This window comes from Caloenas nicobarica, chromosome 19, assembly GCF_036013445.1.
Source record: "Caloenas nicobarica isolate bCalNic1 chromosome 19, bCalNic1.hap1, whole genome shotgun sequence".
Lineage (NCBI taxonomy): Eukaryota > Metazoa > Chordata > Aves > Columbiformes > Columbidae > Caloenas > Caloenas nicobarica.
The window spans coordinates 11,797,569-11,823,206 of record NC_088263.1 but is presented as its reverse complement, the minus strand read 5'-3'; the positions used below and the strand labels follow the sequence as shown (position 1 = coordinate 11,823,206).

At 42.3% G+C, this 25,638-nt stretch overlaps 2 protein-coding genes across 5 annotated transcripts; both read right to left on the bottom strand.

The window, feature by feature from the left end:
- Positions 1 to 1,701: 1,701 nt before the first annotated feature.
- Positions 1,702 to 13,075, bottom strand: ZBTB34 (zinc finger and BTB domain containing 34). Of its 2 annotated transcripts, XM_065648750.1 has the most exons (3): positions 12,986 to 13,075; positions 8,609 to 8,732; positions 1,702 to 7,840 (listed from the first exon to the last, which is right to left on the bottom strand). In XM_065648750.1, the coding sequence occupies exons 2-3, from the start codon at positions 8,647 to 8,649 to the stop codon at positions 6,319 to 6,321; spliced, it is 1,563 nt and encodes a 520-aa protein (XP_065504822.1). In that variant the 5' UTR covers positions 8,650 to 8,732; positions 12,986 to 13,075; the 3' UTR covers positions 1,702 to 6,318. The 2 variants fall into 2 exon arrangements, with proteins under 2 accessions (XP_065504822.1, XP_065504823.1); XM_065648751.1 differs by lacking the exon at positions 8,609 to 8,732 and having other exon boundaries at positions 12,986 to 13,074.
- Positions 13,076 to 13,984: 909 nt separating this feature from the next.
- On the bottom strand, positions 13,985 to 22,374 carry ZBTB43 (zinc finger and BTB domain containing 43). Of its 3 annotated transcripts, none has more exons than XM_065648820.1 (3): positions 22,289 to 22,374; positions 19,409 to 20,537; positions 13,985 to 16,148 (listed from the first exon to the last, which is right to left on the bottom strand). In XM_065648820.1, exons 2-3 carry the CDS (start codon positions 20,512 to 20,514, stop codon positions 15,806 to 15,808), a joined length of 1,449 nt encoding a protein of 482 aa, XP_065504892.1. In that variant the 5' UTR covers positions 20,515 to 20,537; positions 22,289 to 22,374; the 3' UTR covers positions 13,985 to 15,805. The 3 variants fall into 3 exon arrangements, with proteins under 3 accessions (XP_065504892.1, XP_065504894.1, XP_065504893.1); XM_065648822.1 differs by having other exon boundaries at positions 19,409 to 20,243; positions 22,289 to 22,371; XM_065648821.1 differs by having other exon boundaries at positions 16,064 to 20,537.
- Between the last annotated feature and the right edge of the window lie 3,264 nt (positions 22,375 to 25,638).

Genomic DNA, 25,638 nt, shown 5'->3' with positions numbered 1-25,638 from the left:
TCTACATCTGTTGTCTTTTCTTGAACACAGTGCAGGACTTCTGGGGAAGTCATACGGGAACCTGCCTTTCTTAAACACGAGTCGGATGTATAGTACCACGGCAGCACAGATGGACACTTTCTCAGAGCTCTGCGCTGCCTGCGTAAACCTTCTGTTCCACTCCATCCGACAGAAGATCTGCCTTGACACTATTTTACCCTTTTTTTTCTGATGCCAGAAATTAAGATGTTTGGCAGAAAGGGAGATCTCTTGTGCCTGCTCAGCATCATTAGCTCCTCTACACATGGTTCTTAGGTAACGAGAAAAAACGCTCACTTTGCACAGTGGACATGGTATGAGCCTTCATACAACTTCTTTCTAATGCCCTTGACCAAACTCCACGGCACTCAGGGACAGGTGACCAGGACTAGTAGTTTACTGCTACCCATAGTGGCATATTTACATTTTGCTAGTGCTGCAATTTTGTGCTTTTCAAAAGAATACAATTTTAAAATATACTAAAAATATGCAATTTAAGGGAGAGAATGCTTTATTTCATTAACAATTTAAGTTACTTCCATAAGCACAGTACCCCCTGTGCTATGGGGCACACTATCCAGATGCTATTGCACACATTATGCGTGTACGTTGCTCCAACAGTGCAGACATACATCCAATTCTTACTGAAAACCACATTTCCAGAAGCACCAGACACATACCACTTCTACATGAAAGAATTTCTGGTTACATTCCCTTCTGCCATCGCTCCCAAAAGGTTTGGTGCCCTTAGGAACAGTATCTGTTCTTAAGGGTAAATTTATCTAGAAGCGCATAAGGTAGATTGTCCTTGCAGAGCATTGTGACCAAAACACAGCATTTGTTTTGCTTGACTAAAGCAAGTAAAAAGTAGCCAGCCGTACCAAGGAAGAAACTTTATACTTGGCTTCAAACAGAAATAAGTAAGAGAGACTGGGGCCTGTGACTGGTGCTGCAGCGCAGCCCCTTCTCCATATACTTGCATCCTGAAAGCAACTTCCACAAGGCGCCCCGTGTCCTGCCATACCTGTGGCAGCAGCCAGGGCACCAACTGTCTGCTGTGAACAAGTCTGTGACATTTGTAATGCAATTGTTGAGGAACGCGACCGCCCACCCTCTTCCCAAGCCTGCACAGGAAAGACCTAAAGCTGCTCCTGTTACTGGTCTGTGGACAGAAACATATCATGAAGGAAACAGTCAGTAGTTTCTGAAGGTGCTGGTGAGCAGCTTGGCTCTAAAGGTCAACTGCATCAAGTTGCACGGACACAACCTCGCTGCAGCTGATTTCTAACCTCTCTGGCTACAAACAATTCTACCAACTCAAACAGAACAAAACAAAGGTGTGGAGGGAATATAAGAAGTGTGCCATGTCCTGTCTCTGCTCTCCAGGTAAAAGCAACTTTCCGTATATCCCTAAGTCACGTCTTGTTTAACCCATTCTGCATTACGTTCGGAACTAAACAAGCAATGCTGGCAAAAAGAGATAAACTTCAGGAGTCATTTGTAACTAGAGATTTTTGATGCCTCGTTGTCACAGGAGTATTTAAGTGCAACTTTTTATAACCCTTCAGGAAAAGCATCTAAAATGCAAGTCCCTTAGTAGCTAAAAGCTAAATGTAGACACTGACACCATAGATTTGCTCTAGAAGCATTTTAATTTACAAACAGCAATTCCCATTGACTTTATACCATAAAAAAAGCAATTTACAGGCAAGAAACAAATTCATCAGAACAAAATAAAGCAGCACTGAAATATTCATGTCACAAATCTAAAACCAAAGTGAATACAAGAGTAAAATATCATTTGAATAAATATTTTAAAATTCATGCTATAAAATAATCCTTAATGGCAAGTTATTAATTGTTACAGCATCAGCTTAGCTAGCTTCATTTACTTCATATGGTGATGAAGTGTGGAGTTGTGAGGTTACCGGTTTATATTGCAAGATAATGACACAAAGTCAAGTCATTCAAACTGTTCAATTATTTATCATGAAAAACAACCATACAAATAAAATATATTTAAAAATACAATTTTTCAGTCAGAAACAAACACTGTTAAAACCGTGCAAGAACTCTACCTCTAAGCAGACGGCCACCCGGAGCTTGCAGGGCTGAACTCGCTGGATCTGCCGCCTGTGAGAAGCAAACGCGCCCAGTTACTGAAACGTGGCTCCGCATCCCCTGAAGAAATACGGGAACATGTGTTCCAGGCTTACTTGTTTTTTTAGCTTTTTTTTTTAATGTAAACTTGCAAAACTTATGTTAATGCTGTCACAGGGATGTGCAAGTAGTATTAAATCTACAATACTAAATACAACTATTCTGGCACTTGTTAAAATACATGTAAAATGCACACAGATTATAAACTTTGAACATTTTGAATGACTTTACTAAAACTCCAATCACTATTATGAAATTTACAATTCATGAAATAAACAGATTCATATAAAGAATTTACATAATTCCCCCAATACTTTCAAATATAAAATTTAATAAATAACCCTGACCAGTCAAAAAGCACCATTCAAGGGTAAAATTCCCTTGGAAAATAGATTAGGTGTTGCATATTTGAGTCCCTTTCAATGGTTTCGTGTGAAACCTGTTTAGAAAATTGACAATAAAAGAATCACAGTAAACTAATACAAAAATTCAAATAAGATATATATATATATATTTTTCAAGGTAAAGCTCGTTCAATCTTTTTCCCAGCCCTTGATTTTATTCCTGCTGTTCTTCCCATAATTCAGCCTAAACCTATTAAGAGACTTCATTGTTTTTTCTAAAAGTAAACCAAAGGCTGCAGCATAAAGCACGAATTTATGCTTGGGAAGACTGCATTAAGAACTCTCAGTTTAGGCCTACAGTATATTCTGCTGAACAGTGAATTGACAGTATCCTTTATGCTATTGAAAGATTTCACACTAAAAAAGCAGAGCCAATCTTGAGGCCTTATTGACCAAAGTGAACTTTTAATATACTGTAAGTATTTACAAAGCTATTTTCTAAATGTATTTACAAGTTTAAAAGAAATCGTATGGAAGATAACTGATTAAGGAAACTAAAAGAACTGTTCAAAACCACAAACATTAGCAAAGGTATAAAATCCTTTATTTTCACAGTTTGTCATAATAGGTTAAACATCAAGAGGAAAGGACACTGTCACTGTTTTCACATTTGTCTATAATTAAAAAGGTAGATTAAGAAGAGACTCAATTATGAACCAGCCTATATAATTTCATGATTTATTTTGCTGTCAAATACTTCTTCACATATTTATCAACTTCTGCATTTATCGTAAATGAAATGTGTAACAGCTCTGTGCTAACTTAAAACCGTACAGACACAAGACACTGTACAGTACTTTCATAATTTGCTTAAAAGAACCCAGCATACTCTGTTGTGGTGGACTTGTGAAATGAACTTCAGTCAGATAATGCTTCATGTTTCATGACAATGCTAATCCTGGCAAACCGTTATGTGACAAGGCACAATTTAATTGCTGTTACCAGGTTTGAAGTTCGTTTTCTACCAGAGTCACACACTTTTTCAGTGTGAAGGTAACGCTCAGTGATGCTCTGGTCACCTCCGTGCGCGTCCTTGGGAGCCCTGCTGGACTGCGGTCCTGCGCTATGGCTTGGGAATTATCGACACTGCGGGCAGGGGAGGGTCCGTGGCATCCACGAGGCGAGGACAGCGAGCCAGCTCTGAACCGCAGGCTTGTACAAAAGTGATCATTTCCCGCCCCTTAACAGTCCCCTTACAATGCTTTGACCTGAACCTGTACAATTAAAGTGATGTGGGGTTTTTGTTTGTTTTTGTCAGAGACAATTTTGGATAAGTCACTCTTTGGTAAACTCAAACCATTTTAATACATTTACAAATACAAAGAACTAGATTTAAATAATGTTAAGATTGTGACACAGACGAATTCAAGAAATATAAAATTAGAACCCATATCCTGCTATCCTCAATTCATACTTCCATGGAAAAAGTCACACCAAAGGCACCACAGCACAGGTCCAAGATAATGGGTTAAAAATAACAGTACATTTCTTGGATTTTGCATGTCTCAAACTTAATTCATCAAAGCACATTTTTTTTTTTTTTGCATTTAATGACTTAAACCAAACACTTATGAAAAAAAAAACAGTCTCAGAAACACCAACATGTTTTTTAGTGGGTAAACATACAGACTACCTTCCCTAGACACAGACATATACTTTCCCTTAATGGAGACAAAAGTTCTATTGTTGCTTCAAGGAGAAAAACATCTCCCCACCCTCTGCCTGTTTATTTGGGCAATTTTAGGACAAACAGGCAAATTATGTACTCCATTTAACTGAAACTGCTCTGGTGGAGCAGGTGGTGTTTATACTGTAAATCTGTATTTAGTGAAATTAATTCTTATTGCAGACTGTCACAAGATTAAGAACTAGTGTATTTAGTAAAGCTACTGCACAAATATGCCCCAACTTCATAGGAGCCAAAAAAGCTTTACAAGATAGCAAAACCACCTTTTTGCTTCCCCGTAATTTGGGAATGACCTTTTATTTTCTAAATTCCAGGAGTTAAAACAGCGTGTTCACAGATGTATTTTCAATATTTGCTAAATGGACATAAGGCCCAATTATCTAAAATTTGTATTTTAAAGAAGCATGTGATTAATTCTGTTCATCAGGTAGAATTTTACACAGTAGTGTTTGCCAGTTCACGCTTTTGAGGTCTCTTAGGCTATTGGGATTTTGTTGTGGTTTGTTTGTTTGGGGTGTGGGGGTTTTTTTTTCCTTTTTTTCTTTTTTTTTTTCTTTTTTTTTTTCTTTCTTCTTTCGCTTAACTGTTACCATTAGGTTTCACATTTTATATATTATACTGACCTAAATTATGAAGTTAGCACCATAGTAAAAAAAAACATTTGGTGAAACAAAAAGATTTAGAGTATTTTTAAAGTTGTTGGTAGTTCCTTTATACAGAAAACAACCACTGAAAGTAGTAGGGAAGCCATAGCAACTCTGTAATACTCACACATGAAATAACAGACATATTGCTTGAAATTCCCATAGAGTACTTGTTGGTTTTTTTTTTTATACAAAAGAAGTACAAATTCCAAGTGCTGACATATCACTTGGAGCTTTATACAGAAGTCAATGTGCACCTGAAAACGGCTCTCTGTGAAGAGACCTATTAAAACACTGCTTGGAAATACTGTAGTTTAAACTCCATCTCTCTCAGGTTTTAATCAACCATGAAGAGTGCTGAAGTTAAATTTAATTACCTGGTATGGTTCTACAGTACGAAATGAAGGTAGATTCGGAGGCCAGTAAAAACACATTTAAAACCACAATGCTACTTTTAAGTTTGCTAATATTTTTTTAAATATATATAGATATATCTATCTCTATATATATAAAAAGGTCAGCACCACAGGTTGTCCAGCTTGTGTTCTAGACAACTAACAAAACCCCTCAACAATTTAACCATAATTTAATAGATTTATGGCATTTGGTTTATATATGTTATAAAGCAAAGCTATTAAAACAAGGTAATTCACTTTGCTGACTTTTGCACACAAAGTAATAGTTTAATAAAATGAAAACCAAACAACATTCTTTTAAAACCAAAACCATCCTCCCGAAGTCTGAAGTCCTAAATCCTAAGGAGAGAGACCTAGCAATTGAAAGAGTGGTACTTGGTATAAACTTTGACATACTTTTACATTACCTCAACCAGAATAGGAAAAGTGAAAGCATTTTATATATATAGAACAAATTTATATATATAAACAGACTAACTACCAAAAACAGTTAGTAAAAGCAAACTGATTTCATTGTGACACATGGAAGGAATCAAAGCCATAATAGTCTCTCTCCCCACTGCTGTGTAAGTCATTACCAACAGCAGGATTTAGGAAATAAAATAAGGAAGATTACAGATTCCTGGTGCATCCAGCAGAGCTGCCACTCTTATTCTAATATCCTTCTCCACTGGAATTTGTGTCTTGCCAGATCAACCAGTAGGAACACTTTAGCAGACTCTTCCTATCCTTTCCCCAGTACACTGTCTTTTATATTTTGAGCATCTTCAAAAGTAAAGTAAAAAACCCAAAACAAAACACCAACCCAGCCTCCTTCAAAAACAAAGAATACTTATGTAGCCTTCTCCAGAAACCATTTCAAACTGATTTCCAGAAGGTCAGGAAAATTAAAAGGCTGTTATACTTGTACTGAAGATTATTAAAAGAATAAAATATTTAAAAATACATTAGTAATGTGCTTATTTGTGTTGCACTTAGAATGTAATATTTTAATCAGATGTGTTAGACATTGCACGAATTTCCATACTAGAATCCATAGCTTCAGAAGCTGAAGCATCATTATCTACCTTCTGTTCCACAAATGCTTCTGTTCTGTCTGGAGACTCTACCCTGTTTCTTACTTCTGTTACCCCAGGGTGATTCTTTCGCAAATGCTGGTTTAGTGTACCCTGGAAAGGAAAACATTTTCCACAGATCTCACAGCGAAAGGGCTTGTCATCTGTGTGCCCCCGAATATGATACTCAAGTTGGTCCTTGCGGGTGTACTTCTTCCCACAAAACTTGCACACAAAAGGAGTTATTCCCATGTGCAATCGCATGTGTCGATCAAGGCTCCCTTTCTGGTTGAAAGACTTTCCACAGTAAATACAAATCAGCCTCTCATTGTATGGATACCAATGACCTCTCGTATTTCTCTCCCGTGGACTATTTTCATATCCTGGGTTACTCACCATGGATTCACTGTCAGCCCCTTGCACCAAGCCCTGAACATCAGAGTGCAAGTGACCCGTGGATACCCGTTTTTGGCGTGCACGACCCCCTCTGAAGCAGCTCAGCATTGACCTCGAAGGACTCGTATTGCTCAGGCTTCCGAAGGCTTCAGACACACCTGTAGCCTGTGATGAGGCATGAGTAAACGAATAAACATGTTGTAAGACAGACCCATAGGAACCGACATTTACTGCCACCACCTGCTCTCCATCCACCATTTCCGTGTGGTATCCATCATCGCCAAGGGAAGAGCTGTCAGAGCAGCTTGGCCTGTCAGACTTCTCCATTTTAACTTTCACCTCTGCAATCTGACTTTCCCTTACTATCAGGTCTCCTTGCTCATGATCACCTTCAATCTGAATCTCATATTCAGAGATACTCCCACTGCTTCCTCGATCTGAATGCCCTTCTTCTTGCAGACGACTACGCAGAGTTTTGCCTGGAGTAGTTTCCATCCTAAGATCGCTGCCTGCAGCTGACTGTCGCACCTGAGAGCAATAGGGGGGAGATATCTCAATAGGATTGGCAAAGTAGCTGCTGTCTTTAACTCCATTGCGATTTTCTGAATTTTCTTCAGCACCAACAGTGACAGAGTCAACGTCACCAACACTGATCTTTGAATGAATACTCTCCAATATCTGAGTGCATTTATCAATGACGCACTGCATCTGTAGAAAGCTTGCTGCAGTTAGAAAACTAACAACATCCTTCAGCTGTAAGGACATCCTTCCAGTGTAACAAAAAGAAAGCAACTGTTCAAAAACATTGGGATTTTTAATAACAGATATTGATAAGCCACTCATGGTGCTTAATGCTGAATGGTCACGGAAATATGGAGAACTGGCAGCTAAGACAGCTTTATGGGCTCGAAATGGCTGACCCTGAATGTGCACAATTATGTCACACAGCTTTCCTTGCAAACGGAGTTCATTTAACTGGCTCAGAACAGTGTTGCTGTACTCGGGCACATCAAACTGAATGAAACTGCTGCTGTCCATTTCTACTGATGTAAAGAGTAATCTGAAAGAAAAATGAGAAGATTTACAACTGAGAATGAATACAGAGTTTTCCATTTCAAAAATAAATGCTTGCACATATTGAAGTTAAATCACCACATTGATCTGTTTAAGGTGTGTTACAACAAAACAGTTGATATAAATACTTGATATAATACAAAAAGTAGAGTCTTAATCTACCCATTTCAAGGAAATCCTAGTGAAAGGAAACATTGAAGTGTGGTCTCAATTCCAAACTATTTACCCAGTGTGCCAGAGGTTCCCAGAAAATAACGAATTTGTGTCAACATGCGAGGCAGCATTTGAAGGAAACTGTTCAAGCCACCCATGGACTTTCAATTTTTTTTAAATCTCCTTTTGTGATCTTAATTATTATTTTTCTTAATAAACCATGATGTGAAATTTGAAGCTCATCTGACACAGCAGTGATTTCCTAGCTAGAATGATTTGACATTTACATTCTAACCTAACTCAAAAGCCATGGATTCTCAAACTTGCCTGGTGCACCGGGAAAGGATGTTCCAAGGCACTTTAGAGAGATGTGTACATTTCAATACAAGATCTAAAGAAAAGCACTTTACCAATTTTTCATAGAGTATTATCACCAAAAGCACACAGATACTTGTGCCCTTGAGAGTGTCTATCTGTACCAGACACCACCTCACATTTCCAAGACCAGGCCCCTTATCAAGTGCCCAAGAACCTTCAGACTTTTATTGCTATTCTTTTCTTATTAATTCAGAAGTCTAAGCACATAATAATGCCACCATACCTGCTCTTCCAATTGAACAAATAGATCCCAACATCATCCATTGACTTCTGATGCAGGAAGCATGTCCAATGTATCACAACATACTAGTGGGTTTTTTTTTTCTATTTATGTCTTATGTTACATGCTGTAATGGGACACATGAACAATTTAAATCAAATTATGAAAATTCAGGCAGTCTAAAACCAAAAATCAACAGGTAGGAATATGATAAAAAGCCTATGAGGAAGAACTGGAGCTGTATCAGCTGGCTGTCACTTAAAACTAACATTCATAATCTTCACAAACGGAACTTCTTTTTAGCAGAGAAACAAGACAGCCAGCGTCCTAACTTGACTAACATTATGTCTGATAATTTGTTTGTTGTAACATTTGATTTCTGACCTATGTCTGACTTGCATCAGCTCACAAGCTCCAAATGATTTTGTGGCTTTGTTCACTGAAAAAAAGAACTGTCCTGCCAAAGCTATCTTTGTATAGATGGCTGTGATCGTATCACTCCTGTTAATCACCTTTCAGTCCTTATTTCCCTTATTCGATATAAAAGCATATGAAACGTCTTTTCCCCTGTTTTTACATGACAACTGTAGAAAGTCAAACAGTGATGTTAGGTGCTCTCATTGTTAAGAAGTAATGCATTTTGTCTTGCTTCAGCTTCCACCTGACTGTGGGCTAGTGCAATGTTAGGTTAAAGTCCTGTAAAATTTAAGTCCACCTCTTGGGCAAGCAGGCTATGAATAGGTCATCTCTTGACCTTCCTGCCCAAGTAGGTCAAAGCGTTTAAGGTTTTCATAGATATTGTGTATCCAAGAACTTGGCTGAAAGCTTTCTAGTTTTAAAGCGAAGGCCAGACCTGGAGACTAAGTTCAGTAAGTCTTAGCAGCCAGCGCTCTGTGTTGAGCCTCCTGTCTATTTCTGTAGGAGATGATCCACACTCAACAGAATCATATCAATTCTCTTTGTGTCTGCATTACATTTGTGTGCCAGGGTCTTATATAGCATATGTAGACTATGGTACAAATTTACTAGTAGTGGATTGCTGCCCTATGTCTTCAAACAAAAGTGTTCATTGAAGTAACCTGTGAACATGACTGTGATACGCATTTAACATTTCTCCTTAGATTTCAAAACAAACTCGCTTTAAAAATTATATTCTATGAAGGTTCTTATTTCACTTAAAAAACCCCAAGAATAGACAATGACAAAACATATTTGGTATTTAATTTTACTGACATCATACAGTAGCAGCAGGGAAGCATCATATAACTACAACACGACGCTGTGTGTCTGCCAACGTCGTATTAGTTTCTGCTTCTAAGTCTGCACCTGTTTAATTTCATTCACTCACTGATGTATGATGTATGAGAACGGCGGTTCTCATAAACAGGTGAATGATACAAATTATGCCCATTTCAACTCACACAAAGGTGTGAGAAAAGATCCCTTGCCATTTTGCAGCATGAAGGTTCATTTTGTTTGCAGCTTCTCCAATAGGATACAATGCTCTTTATTTATGGCATCTTTTGCATCTGCAGTGATCTCAAAACCCCTTCCAGCTCAGTTCAACACATCATTCTGTTCGATGCGCCTCTACCAGTTAAATAAAACAGCTAGCACAAGCCTATGTGTACATATAAACTCCCTGCCCATACTTTTGTTAAGCTCAGTACTGTTTTGAACAGTCTACAGTATAGTTGATTGCTGATTCAAAAGCCATACCCCCGCCCCCCCCCAAAATGAGAACTAAGCTACCTTTCTAGTAGCCTAATAACACTAATGCAAAAGTTATGGAAATGACCACATCTCTCAAAAATCAATGGATATGGAAGCAATTAGTTCCTTTCTAAACAAAACAGGATTTCAAATCTTCATTTCTCTAAATGTTAACCATTCACAAATCACTCTATAGAGGTGCGCTAAGTTTTTGGAAGTTTGAACTAAGCTAAAAAAAGTGCCCACTGGAATAAAAGGAAACGTAGGCAGGCCAAAACTTTAAACAGTGAATTATTTGTAGTAAAGCATACAGTAAAAGGTACATATGTCTTATTAACTAGAAAACAGTTTTGAAAATGAGCATGTGTCACTTCTAATTTACACTAAAATACAGAACCTGTTACAGTAGTGGAGACTACAGAACAATTTAAAACTTCATTACATTACCTCAAAAAATGCAGGAAACCCCCAGTTTCCTCAGAAACTGAAGACAGTTACTATAGGCTGAAATGAAGTTCCTAGAAAACTGAGTTCTTGGACACTTTCGCCAGTGGATGTCAGAACACTACAGGGAAAGTCAATGTCATTATTCCTCCTCTGCAGACAAAGGCAACACTCAAAGTACTAAACATCCACGGTGTAATCAAGAGTAAAACTCATGTCTGTCAAGCAAGGCCTGAAGTGTTGCGGAACAATCCCACCGTTTGCAGGGGCGAGCAATACATTAAACACCTACACTTTCTCTAGAAAAGTTTTTACTAATTCAGACTTTTGTTTAACAAAAATTGAAAAGGATTTATTTTTACTTCACCAAAATTCACAACATATGAAAAGAAAACCACTTGAAGAAGTGGATGGCTTTAATATAAAAATTAAAGGCAATTAATTTATATGTATCTACATGCACACACACACACGTATGCTAATATTGATAACACTACAAACCTATTCTCAGTGCTTAGTATGGTGCAGCAGGGAAATTATTCGAACTGCATATTTAGTGTTTCATAGAAAAAAACCCAGCAGCCTCTCATTTGAGCAAATATCCAAAGAAGGCAGTTGAGAAACTGAAGCCCAAGTGCCACCCTCATCCCTTATTCTCAAATTGTCTTCCTCACAATTGCTTGCTTGTATGTAAGTGACTAAAGAGTAAAAATAAAATTATTATCAATGCATAAACAAAGTTTCACCCAACAATTAAAAACCTCAATAGAAATAATCTCTAAATTTTGGCTCTAGAAGTCAAGTTCCTACAAAAGCAGATACAGGTATTGATTTATTTCTGAATACAGAAAAAAAAGTTACTAGAAGGTAAACTGCAGATAACCAAGATCAGCAAAAGTATTGTGTCAGGTAAATAAAACAAAGGGGCATGTTTATGATACATAGACTGTACATCAGCAAGATCTTATAAGTAATGATCAGAAACTTTTATTTTGTGCACAAATTTCATGATATACCATTGTGTAATCCTGAATAGTTACTGTCCAAGTTTTCCAAATATCTGACAACTTTGAGGTATATGCTTTGAGAAGCCACTCTCAGTATAAAAAAATCCCAATTGGAAGCATCAGACTTGCAATATATACACTCAGAAATTTAAGAAGTGGGGAGAGACAGGAGGAGGAGAGAGCTTTTGTACCTTCTGCTATTACAATAATAAATTATTTGCTACTAAGATAACACTTGGTTAGTGTTATGCATTTTAATCCATCTAGTTTTTCTTTTTTGTGAACCTTAGTCACTCTTTATCAAACCATAAGTTTTTAGCTCCAATGTTTCTTTTAAGCAATGAAGCAGCTATATTCTCTAGATATAAGCAACATTTTTTTTTGGTAGATTGGACATAGCTCTGAAGAACACATACTCATAGTATTTTCCCAGAGCGTTACTTCTGTCAGAATGAGGATTTCGTAGCTCTCATGGAGCAGGCAATGAAGCACAGGCACATCCTGATTGCAGATGCTGGGAATTCCATGACATGTAACAACTGCAGCGCAGCTAATCCTACACCTCCTTCCTTTCCTGGCAGACACGCTCTCCCATATCAGCGCTTTTGAGACTGTTCCAAATTCACTCTGAGCTTTGGTTTATTCTAAAATAAATCCAATTCTACGTGCTATGCACACATGCAGCGATTTTGAAGGGCCTGGGCAATTCCAGCGGTTGGGGCTTCACTCAAAGCTCCAGCTCCGCTCCCGGCACGGCCACAGCGGACGGTCCTGCCAGCCCCGGCAGCACCACGGCAGCAGGTCCCTGTCCCAGCCCCGCAGCCGGCCCAGCACCGCTCGGTGCCCGCTGGGGGCCCGGGCAGACCGAGGCCCTGCAGCTCCCGCCGCTGTCACTGCCCATTGAGCGACCTCGGGTCACAGCCCCGGGTGACGCGGTGACAGCTCTGCCAGGGCGAGGCCGGGAGCGGGGCAGCCCCGGCAGCCAGGGCCGGTCGCAGCACCAGAGTCGCTGCCTCCAGGCGGCCCGCGCCGCGGTTCGGCCCCGCGGCAGATCCGGGAGCGCGGCCGAACCCTGCGCGGCGCCCGGGCCGCCCCCGCAGGGCCTGTCAGGGCGCGCAGACCCCCTCCCAGAAAACGGCCTCCGTCCCTCCCGGGAGCGCCGCGTCGACCCCCAGACAGGCAGCCGCTGCAGTGCGCCGGCCCGCCCGCTGCTCACCTGGAGCTGTCAGGGCGCCTCACATGGCGGGTCCCGGCCCGGCCCGGCCCGCTGCCACCGCCGCTTCCCGCCCGCTCCCACAGCTGCTCGCCCCCGGAACTGATTTCCCTGGCAGCGCTTCCGCTTCCGGGTGACGTGCCCCGGCAGCGGGCGGAGCAGCGGCAGCCGCGGGACAAGGGGCGCAGGACGAGGACCCGACCCCGCGGCTGCGGAGCCCGGGGGGCGGGAGTTTGAACTTTCCCCGGAGCCGGGGCGCGCGCAGTTCCTGGAGTTGTCCCGGTGTCCAGCGCCGTACAGCGCGTTCGGCGGCTGCCGGGGGGAAGGATGGCAAAAAACGGCGACAAACGGGCTCCTGCGGCCCCGAGCAGCGCCGAGAGCTCGGCGGTGCTCGGGTCACACGGGCCCTGTAACAACCACCTGCTCGCCGAGCGCGGCCGCACTCCTGAGCACGTTCTGCAGAGGCTCCCGGTGACCAAGGATTCGCTGTTCACTCACAGGCTGGACAGCGTGAACTGCTCGGTCAGTGCCCCGGGTTCCTCACAGCAACATAACGGAAACTTGCACAGTGTGAAGTTGCTTGCAAGAAAAAAAAAAATCTACATGTTATCTGTACATACTTCAAATTTACCGGCAGGCTTTTTAGACATGCAGTTGCTGCCACTATGAAGAGATGTTCTAGGATTTTCCTACCGGCCTGTACATTCTGTATTGCAACTTTTAGAGAACACCATTCTAAAAAAAGCAGTTATAACAAAACCTGTTTGATAATTTTGGACTAACATGGGAACTAATTCCCTGAACACCAAAGAAATGGCCCCAATTCCACAAATTTAAGAATTTATTGTATTATAAAAATCAGGTTTTAGTTCAGTGTTTTCTTAGGCTAGGCTTAGCATGTTGTCGGTATTTCAAGAAGACACATTACTAGATACACTTCTCCTTTATATATTTAATAAAGTTATATATCAACAACTTTTGGATTTGTACTTTTGAGCACTTACCGTTTTGGCAAAAGTGAAATATTAAATACTAGTACTAGACATGCATTCCTTTCATTCAAGCTTAAGAAAACATTTACAAAGTTGACAGATAACATTTATTAAAACATGTTATACAAAAAAGGGACATGGGACTCTTCTATAAGAAGAAAATATTGAATAACAACATTAAATTAAAACCATGCTGTACAATTAGGACAGCAATATTTATCGACAAAACTATCCAACCTCTGCAATACAGGCATAACATCTCACAAAATATCAAGATATGCAAATTTACTATTATAAATGACTTGTTCAGAATAAAAACTTATCTCTCGTTAAGGAAGATTCACTTGACTTGCATAAACAGTTACATTTCTGGAAGAAATATGGAATTTGATGAATAATAAAAAAAGGAGCAGCAATCGACAGACACAGGCTTCAAGCAAAAATCAGAACTTACAATTTAATCACATTAAAAATATACCATTTTGTTTTCCAGCATCTTCCCCTAGGGCACTGACAGTTTACAGCTTATAGATAAAGAAGCCTAGCTATCCAATGAAGCATTTAAATGACAAAAAACAGCTTTCCTTTGTTATTTTGAGAAAGGTTCTTATTCTGTTAAAGCAAAATACCCAATATACTGCTGTAGGCTCTCATAATTCAGAGACAGGTCACCTTTCTGGCACCAGCACAAAAGCATTGAGATGACAAGACATGATGTGCCTCCTTTCAGGCTTGATAATACAGGGATATCAAATTTTTTTTATAATGAGAAACCCAATACATCACCTTTGATCATCCGCCTTGGTTTTGGTATAGGACAAAGTTTCTCAACCCCAGAAACACCTCACATGAAAAAAAAGCCAAGACCAAAAATTGTACTGACAGTACCTTCTAGAGTCTACCTGCTCACCCATAAAACAAACAAGTTAATGTTTAAAAAACAAAAAAAAACCCACAACAGTGGTGTGAAACAGGAACATCCTCCCTCAAAAGGGTCACATACACACCTAAGCAGAGATCTTAACCCTGCTAAATAGTTGAGTTTTTCAGAAGGGCAGTTACACAGATTCCATGGTAATTAACACATTAGTTACAAAACAGAACTCAGTGTTCTCACCACTGACAGGACAGAGAATGGCTGTTCTTAAAGCCTCCTGTGTGTACAACAATCCTGGTTTTCGTAAGACATTCACTTTACTACAGCCAACAGTGAACAATATAAAAATGCACAAATGTTGCTAAGCCGTGGCATTTAGGGTGATGAAGCTTAAGGGAAGATGAATGACATTTATCACATACATATGCATTCATATTCTATATATGGATCGCTCCCTCCTCCCCACAAACAAGGAATAATTTCCTGTATCTAGAATGAGACCAGTCCTTCAGCAAAGATTAAGAGCTTGACAGAAGCTGCATCTGCATATCTTGGTTTACTGTGTCCAACCGGATTGGCCATGAATTGCAGAGTTTCAGTTGCAGGGGCTGCACGGTGACAGGTGGCAAGAGGCTGTGGCTGCCCTGTGCCAGCCAGAGCAGGTTCTGGGCTGCACCCAGACTGATGGCAGCAACCCACCCCTGCCCAAACTTCACCGGAGCTGCTCCCAGCACCTCTACGTCACAACAGTTAGAGTGGCAGCTGCCAGCAAGAGGTGCAGCGAGACACAGGAGATACTTCTGGGGAAGAAACACAGGCAGAGAAACTGAAGAGCTGCTTGTGGGAAAACACACAGAAAAGACACTGAGCACACATACAGAGACACACCCCGTGTGTCACTTCCGAGGGGACTTTGGCCACGCCAGAGAGGGACCCCTCCGAAGTGAGCGAGGCTCACAGGAGACCCGAGCTGGAATAGGCACATCCCTGGAGAGGCTGCAGGTTGGTGTCACTGTGAGCAGTGACACCGACCAGCGTGGAGCAGCAGAGGACACCCAGGAGGAAATGAAGAGCATCAGACAAGCCAGCACGCCCACCAGCCCAGCCTCCGGTGGGATCAGGCACCGCACGGAAAGAACCAGCATGACCTAGCGCGGCTCTCAGTGAAAACAAGGGAAACAGACTACAAGGGCAGGGAGCAGAGGTGTTAGACTTCAGTTCAGCCTGAGGAAGGAGGAAGAAAGATGTTTCCATAATGGTTGAAGTATTTTTTTTTGTTATATTTTTCCCGCAATACCTGAATCAGTGATTAGAAGTTCGTCAAAGCGCAAAAAATCAAATTCAGGAAAAACACAAGTCAACAGTTTTGCCTGTGGTAAGCAAAAGTAAGGATTTCAGACACATATCTCAAGCTTCCCTTAAATCCTCAATCCTCTCAACTACAGCTCATCACAATCATATCATATCAGTATTTTCCTGCAATCGATTGGTTTCATGTACATTAACATCAGAAAGCCAAGCACTACAAAATCAGTGGAGCAACATCTGTTGGACTTTCAAGACAATATCATAATATGGTGTAAAACAGTAATAGGCAAATATTAAAAAGTTACTATTTGTGCTAAGTCATTAAAAAAGAACATGGTTCTATAATATGATCTACTGTACCTATTATAAAACCTTTAAAGTGTCTCTCGCAGTACATTGTATTTTAAAGCTTTATTTCAAAGTAATCTAACTGCAAATAAGAGTAATGTTTAACTTTGAAATGTCCCATATAAGAGTCATTCCAAGCTGTTAAAAGAAAGTTTTACTGGCAGCTCTGTAGGGTGGTCTGGGTTTAACAGAAATAATTTTTTGCTTGACCATGTTTGTCAGCCTGGTGTTTCTGACCAACATTTTTATGGCTAAATGGGAAGAGGCACACTTAGCCTTTTTATGCTACACTGAAGTGACAATTTGAAAGGGGCTGAGAACTAATGTAATATACAAGATCATTCGTGGAATGAGTACGATAATACCTTCCCTCAAATGTGATGATGGTACTTGCAGAAATGACACCCTGTATGTAGTAAGGCCTTGGAGAATGGAAAAATAGGGCCACTGAGTGTAGGAACCCTTTCCTCTACGCTCATGTAAACAGGCAAGCATTATATATATTTTTTTTAATATTAAAAAAGACAGTGTTAGCAGTGTGGAAACAAACCATAAAGGGAATATAATTTCTAAGGTTAAAAAACATACTTATAAAATTTTATGGTGTGGGCTTTTTTCTTTTTTTATAATACAAAGTGCTTCTATACATTAAGCAGGTTACAGTGTTAGTGAGCAAATCCCTGTTTCATTACCTTGATTACAAGGGTTATATATGGCCACCATGGTATATCGTAGAGTTCAATTAAGTGCTAAGAATAGGAACTCTGTGGTGCTGACCATTCATGCCCATTGCCAGCAATGGGCTAATCATATTTGGGAATATCTGTTTTAACAAAATTCCATATGAAAAATATCTGAAGCATTAGAAGATTAAGAATTAAGAGCCTCTTAAAAAAAAAATCAAAGTTTGTAAGCAGAATGCCAGAAAAGAAGTTACAGTAACTACAGCCCACTGAGCAGTAGACCCCCGCTTGTGCCAAACATTCATGTTCAGGATACAGTTCAGTTGCATCTTAAGACAGTTTGTAACTGGGAGTTCAAAAAAGCATATAAATAGTAATTATCTTTGTGTGGTTTTGCTTCACCATACAGGGTCATCTGTTTCAGTATGTTAGCCTGCACATTGCAGTATCTAACACATAAATTGCAGCCAGACAGTCTTAGGCCTTTGATGCTGGTTGGGTTTTCTCCTCATGTTACCAGCACCGTATTTGGACATCGCCTCTTTCCGTTATAGTCTATGCAGGCTCTAGAGGCTCTTTCCTTTTTATAATGTTTCAGTAAACTACAAATAAGGGTTAATTGCTTCTGCATAGGACCACATTAAGCTTTCACCCCCAAAATCCCGTTGCCACCTTTACAACTGATGCATCCACTCTACCTGCAGAGCTGGCAGCATCTCTCAGAACTACAAACACCCCATCTGGCTCCAGGAACGAGAGCCCAGCGTATAGATCCTCATCCTGATGGAGCAGTAGCGCCATTTCCCCATCAAAAAATCCAGACTTCGGACATAAGCATGGTACCATGTTCTGTAGTACCATCAATAGATCCAATGACTATACTTCCTACTTTTTCCACAAACAACTTCATTTGACGAGGTAAACAACTCTGGCTGCTTGTGATCACATGTAACCAGTCACAGTAGTTCAGTACCAAGAATCTGTATTATCGTTCTTACTACTCAAAGAGTAAAGAATTAAAAGTATAAATACCTATCAGTGACTAAATAATTTTCCTAAAACAGGTTTCTAAAACTAGACAGAAGTTCTCAAAGAAGTTTTTGTACCAATAAAAACTCAATTTGTGAATCCACAGAGTTTGGTACTTGCTACTGTAGTAAGCCACAAAAATCTAAACAGAAAACTACAGTTCAGCTCTCACAATGTAGCAATCAAATCAAGCCAAGCCAAGCCATACAGCATTAGACCCTAGAGGATCAAAGACAAATTATACTTAATACACAGTGAAGTTTATATAGTGCTCAACCATATTTAAGTGCTTTACAGACTCTAAATAGAAGTCAGCACAAAATTAGACAATGTTCGTTTTACTGAAGATGGATAAAAAAATGGAAGACAGATAAAGGAAAGCTAAACCATCTTTAACACAGCCTTTCATTATGCAATACAAGAAAGATGTAGACTGTCCAGTGATGCATGTTAAGTATGTGGGCAGTAGAATTCTTTTTTTTTTTCATTCAAATGTGAATCATGTAATCTTGAGCATCCTAGTTCTCTTTTTCATTAACTAGGTCTACTTGAATTCCTGCTTCATGCATTTGCAGGATTTGGGTCAATTTAGAGCTGGGTTTTACTGTGAATTCAGAAGACTTAGAAAAACAACAGGGCTTTTAAATACTGCTGTGATTACAATCAATGTCACAAAGACCTTACAGACCTAATTTTGCAAGCACCTTTCAGATTAACCATTTGCACTTCACACATTGAACACCTGAAGTAATACTGTGGAAAATAAAAGTTTGGTCTGCTTATACTAGCATAATCATTAAAACTTGATTTTTTGAGAATTTACAATAGCAAGTACCAGACATTATTTGCATAAGTAGTTTCTTTTGCTTATTCTACTAAACAAATGTAAGCACTAATGTCTTAGTTCATCTCAGTAGTAGTCTGCTCAGATTTAGAAGCTTGATATGACTTGGTACAAGAGGTCACATGCCGATGAAAACTGTCCCGCCACATAAATCTTTTCCCACAGATGTTACACTCATATGGTTTTATGCCGGTGTGAATTTTCATATGGCCTACAAGATGATGTTTCATTTTAAATTTCTTACCACAGACACCACAGCCATAAGGTCGAAGGCCAAGGTGCATACTCATATGCCGATCTCTCTGACTTTTGTGTGTGAAGCTTTTACCACACTGACAAGGATACAGCTTATCAGCATGTGAGAATCCAGTGAGGGATGTTTCTTCTTTAATTCCCGAGGCCATTTCAATGCCTTCACCATAGCCTGCTGCTATCATAAGATCTTGTCTGTGAGCACTTAAATTTCCATCTGCCCTTTCACCAGAAAATTCTTCCATAGACGAGCCATAGAAGTCAACTTGTTCATCATAATTACTTTCATCTGCCTGTTCATCAAATTCTGCTTCCATCTTTTTGTCACCTATATGAAAGTCTTCAACACCTGAAGACTGGATTGAATGATCTGCCTGAATGGCATTCATGGATTCAGAAACTTGGTGTTCATCATACGGATTATCAACACCTTCACAGTCTTGTTCAAATCTTTCTGGTTTCACATGGATCCACCTCTTGTGAGACATGATGCTGGGTTTGCTGTACATCGGTCTGGTGTACTGATACTCCGCACTGTCGCTGGTTCCTTCTTCACCATCCTGACTTGTCATTCCAGTGCTGAGTCTATCATGTTCTGTTGAAGAATTACTGGGAAGGTACTCATGTTCTGTCAACTGACACGACAGTTCATCTTTAGAGATCTCTTCTTCGTTCTCGCCATCCCTGATTTCCTGAGCTTTGTGGAATTCCGTCTGTCCTCCCGAGCCAAGTTCAAAGGTTTCAACAAGGCCGTTGTAACTGCTGCTGCTGGGGGACTGATGATCACTGACGTGATTCATCTTCTGACAGAGGACGGTTGGGTTCCCCTCTAGCACTTCCGTGCATTTATCCACTACATGCCACATCTGAAGGAAACTTGCTGCTGTCAAATAACTAACAATTTCTGGAGCAGGCATTACCAGCCGACCTGTATAGGTAGACAGAAGAATGTTTTCAAATACTCTGGGATTCATCACATCAGGCAGGACTATTCGTCTGCTGTTTTTTAGGAGAACCTGATCACAGAAGTAAGGTGAACTGGCTGCAAGAACAGCTTTATGGGCTCTGAAGAGATGGCCCTGCACGACAATGGACACATCACATAATTGTCCTTGCTGACGCTGCTGGTTTAACTTCTGCAAAATGGTGCTAGAAAAATCTGGAAATTCCACTCGAAAAGAGCTTGACCCAGACTCCATTGCATTACAAATTTAGTGTTGTGCTGCAAGGAAAAAAAAAAAAAAAAAAAAAATCAGAATTTCTGCTTATTAAAGTACTGATCTTTCCATTTCCTCCTACACTTTTTCTTTTTTCTTTAACAAATAACACTTAAGCAGACTCTCAAGGAACTCAACCTAACATTTCCTGGAACCTGTGCCACTGCTGTACTTCTGTTTCTCCTATCCCAACTCACTTCTCTCTTTTCTGAAAGTTGTACTGAGACCACAGATTGCTATGTCAGCACAGTTTATTGTGTTTCTTCTATCCAAGAGGATTCGTCAACTACAGCAGGAGCTTACAGACACCACATTACCCAGTTGAGATAGATTAAGCATTTCAAGCATGAGTTTAGGATAACAAAACCAGTTATTTGATGAAATGATAGCAGTAGAGTTCTGACTGCAGGATGTTGCAGAGCTTATAACAGCATATGAAAGACTCTGCATTTCAACTGCCAATAATCTCATTGATCTCCAAACAAAGACCAACTGTCCTCTTAAGAAATATTGCACTTTAAAGGAAGTTTGGAAAAGCAAGCGTATTGATTCACACAATGACAAAGGCAGCACAGATAGAACTCCAGTGAGAATGAGGCTTATGACTCTTCTAGTGATATTTCCCTGTCGTCTTATTAACTGAGAGCTGCAGAACTATAATCCAATCTTCTAGTTCTGAGCTGTTCCAGACATTATTCTTTAATAAAAACCTTAGAGAATTTAAAATATTAAACAGGAAAGTGATACCTCTGCTGTACAGTATTTTTCTGCATGTGCCTTTATATTTGTAACAATGCAACAATTATATGCAAGAAACTCAGCTAATGTCACAGAGTTTAATGTTTCTATTCCCACATGATCCAGGTCTTATTCAAAAGTTACCCGTCTTTTAAGCAGTAATATAATTCTTTAGAAGTTCTACTTAAAATTTTAAACTGAATTTGAAATAAATTTGTATGTTATTGTCATTAGAAATAATGACAGAAATTTAAATGCAACTACGAAAGACCAACATTGGCTGAATAAGTTAAACTTTTGAAATTTTTCAATTTCATCCTTTCAGATTATTCTCAGATTTAAGACCGTTTTTCAATACTTGCCTACAAAAAAGATAAGCCTTCAGGATACGGTCAACTGAAATGTAAAGCGACGTCTATTGACCTTATCTAATTACTGCCAGTCTGAGCACAGGCTCAGGATGCCACCACAGGAGCAATTCCAGGTGGGAGCAGACTTTTATATATCTTAAGTTCTCATGTAAACCAAAGCCATCAAAACATAAGTAAAATATTTTCTATTAGTAAAGCCACATACATCTTGAAAATTTTGTTTTTCCAATGAGGCTTCACTTCCTCCTTTTACAATCCATTCCGTTTCCACATTGTCTTTATCCCAACACATAACAAAGTCTATTTTAATTAACACAAAGAAGTTAGTCTCCATGTTGCAACGCTAAGTCAAACATACAAGGCACATGTTACTTGCTTAAAAATAAAACCCCTATAAGAAGCGACAGCAGGCGGGCCCTGCCGCTCCCCGCACCAGGAGCTGTTAATCCCTTCGCATCTGCCGCGGCAGCACCAGCGGGGCCCTGCCTGGAACAGCGGGCCCGGCCAGGGCCCGGTACCGGCCCCCTCGGCCCAGCGGCTCCGCCCGGAAAGGGGCCAGGAGCGCCGGGCCCAGCACCCGCCCCCGCTCCGCCGGCAGAGCACTCAGGGGAGCGGGAATGCCCCTCCTGGCGCGGGCAGCATCTCACCTGTGGGTCTCAGGGTCTCTCGCATAGCGGGATCGACCGCGGGCCCGTGTCGGTGCGACCGGCGCTGCCTCCGCGCCCCAGCCAGGCCGACGCCGGAAGCAGCCCCCCCTTCCTGTCGATCGCTTCCGCATCCTGGTCACATGACGACCCAGGTCAGCCCATCTGCTTCCTGGCCGCGAGGAGGCGCCAGACTGGGGGCCGCGAGGGGCCGCCCCGCCCCGGTCCGGCCCCGCCCCCGCCCCGCCTCGGCCCCGCCCCCGCCCCGGCCCGGCCCCGCCCCCTCCGCGGCCGCTCGGCCCCGCTCCAGCGCGCGGGCGCGACTCTCTCCCGGGGAGTGGCGGCGCCCCCTGCTGGCACAGTCTGCGCAGAGCCAGCGGCCCGGGGCGGGCGCAGCCCCTGGCGGTTCCCCGCGCTTTGCTCGCCCAGCGGAGACCAGCGGAGCTCAGTTCCGCGCCGCTTCCCCGCACCGATTCCCCCGCACCGGTCACGGCGCAGCGCGGCCCGGGGGGGCGCGGAGCGCGGGAGCGGAACAGCGTGTGGAGCGGAACAAGCAGCGGGAGCAGCGCGTGCAGCGGAACAAGCAGCGGGAGCAGCGCGTGCAGCGGAACAGCGCCCCCCCGCGCGGGCCCGCCCGGCAGCCGCTGTCTCCTCCGGAACAGCAGGTGGCGCCCGAGGCCGCGGCGCCCGCCCGAGAACGGCCCCGCTGGTCGGGTGCTGCCCAATCCCGAACGCGCGGAGGTTTCCTCAGAATAAAACTTCTAAAAGATAGTATTTATTAAGGGGGTTTTGTTTGTTTGTTTTATGAAAACGGGTGATAATCTCTGGATTTTCAAATCAATCACAAAGCCTTCAACTAGACTCGAGTCACCAGTGAAATGCCGCGGTCTGGAGAAGGATCCCGCACGGCAGTGCAGCGGGTGCAGGGACGGGGAGCCGCTCCCGCGCCGCCGGGAACCGCATTTGCCCCGTCTGCAGTGTCACGGCTCTGTCCCGTCCCCGCTGTCACAGCTCTGTCCTGTCCCCACTGTCACAGCTCTGTCCCGTCCCCGCTGTCACAGCTCTGTCCCGTCCCCGCTGTCACGGCTCTGTCCTGTCCCCACTGTCACGGCTCTGTCCTGTCCCCAGTGTCACGGCTCTGTCCTGTCCCCACTGTCACGGCTCTGTCCTGTCCCCGCTGTCACAGCTCTGTCCCGTCCCCACTGTCACAGCTCTGTCCCGTCCCCGCTGTCACGGCTCTGTCCTGTCCCCAGTGTCACGGCTCTGTCCTGTCCCCACTGTCACAGCTCTGTCCCGTCCCCACTGTCACAGCTCTGTCCTGTCCCCGCTGTAACAGCTCTGTCCTGTCCCCAGTGTCAACAGCTCTGTCCCGTCCCCACTGTCACAGCTCTGTCCTGTCCCCGCTGTCACAGCTCTGTCCTGTCCCCACTGTCACAGCTCTGTCCCGTCCCGAGTGTCACAGCTCTGTCCCATCCCCACTGTCACAGCTCTGTCCCGTCCCCAGTGTCACAGCTCTGTCCCAACCCCAGTGTCACAGCTCTGTCCCCAGTGTCACAGCTCTGTCCTGTCCCCACTGTCACAGCTCTGTCCCGTCTCCAGTGTCACAGCTCTGTCCTGTCCCCAGTGTCACAGCTCTGTCCCACCCCCACTGTCACAGCTCTGTCCCCAGTGTCACAGCTCTGTCCTGTCCCCAGTGTCACAGCTCTGTCCCGTCCCCAGTGTCACAGCTCTGTCCCCAGTGTCACAGCTCTGTCCCATCCCCAGTGTCACAGCTCTGTCCCATCCCCAGTGTCACAGCTCTGTTCTGTCCCCAGTGTCACAGCTCTGTCCCATCCCCAGTGTCACAGCTCTGTCCCAACCCCAGTGTCACAGCTCTGTCCCATCCCCAGTGTCACAGCTCTGTCCCGTCCCCACTGTCACAGCTCTGTCCCATCCCCAGTGTCACAGCTCTGTCCTGTCCCCACTGTCACAGCTCTGTCCCATCCCCACTGTCACAGCTCTGTCCCATCCCCAGTGTCACAGCTCTGTTCTGTCCCCACTGTCACAGCTCTGTCCCATCCCCAGTGTCACAGCTCTGTCCCGTCCCCAGTGTCACAGCTCTGTCCCCAGTGTCACAGCTCTGTTCTGTCCCCACTGTCACAGCTCTGTCCCATCCCCAGTGTCACAGCTCTGTCCCGTCCCCACTGTCACAGCTCTGTCCCATCCCCAGTGTCACAGCTCTGTTCTGTCCCCACTGTCACAGCTCTGTCCCATCCCCAGTGTCACAGCTCTGTCCCAACCCCAGTGTCACAGCTCTGTCCTGTCCCCAGTGTCACAGCGCTGCCGGTGTCCAGCAGCCCTGCACTGGGGAGGCCTCATCCTGTGTGTCCTCATTTCTCATTCACAGTAAAGCAACAGATATTTTCTTTGATTTTGCTTGAGCAAAAGAACATGTTAAAACACAGAAGGCAATAGAGAGAGAAGCTGTTCCACAGGGGCTAAATGAGGTATTTGAGATGGAAACCATTTTATCACGTACTATATCTGAACAGAACCTGGTCTGTGCATCCATTTTCAAGGCTAACAGTGCACGCTCACAGATTTTAAGTCCGTATCCTTCCTACAGTAATAGGAACCCTAATTAGAACTTTAATACAAGCATGAGAAAAGGGAAATCTGATATTTAATACAACACAATTGTCTAGTTGTGCTTTGCAGTCATTATCAGACTACATTAGCAAATTAAGCAACATACGAGAATGACAAGTAGCAGGGCAAGACAGTTTTGAATGAGGAAGGACCTATTTTCACACAAAATTTGTAACGGAAACAACTACATAATATTGCAGCTGCTGCATAAGAAGAACCTCTAACATGTAAAATCTCCACATATGTTATCTTATACTATTGCAGAACTGAAAAAAAAAATCTAAGCATTGGTGCAAGTCTAGGAAATATTACGTGTGACCAAACATTTATTGTTTGCTCACAAAAGAAGGGAATGTCACAATGATAACATAGATACACTTCACAATGTAACAAAAATTATATGTAAAATTTTACAGCACTAATCAAGAACAGGAAAGTATTGAGTTCCACACCACCTTTAAATTTTAAACAGACACACATTGCAAAATCCCTTGAGCAAAACTTAAACAATACATTATAAAGATATACATTTCTTTCTGCTTCTCCCCAAATAGGGAAGCCTATTTGTTGAAAGACCAACCTGTGTTGAGAACAGACTCCAACAAGGATGCTTACAGAAAACAAACCAACCAAACAAAAACCCATCTATGATTCAGCTATAGACTTGTCTTTATTGTACTTATAAAATATACATAGCCTTTTATTGAATTGCCTGCTGTCGAAAT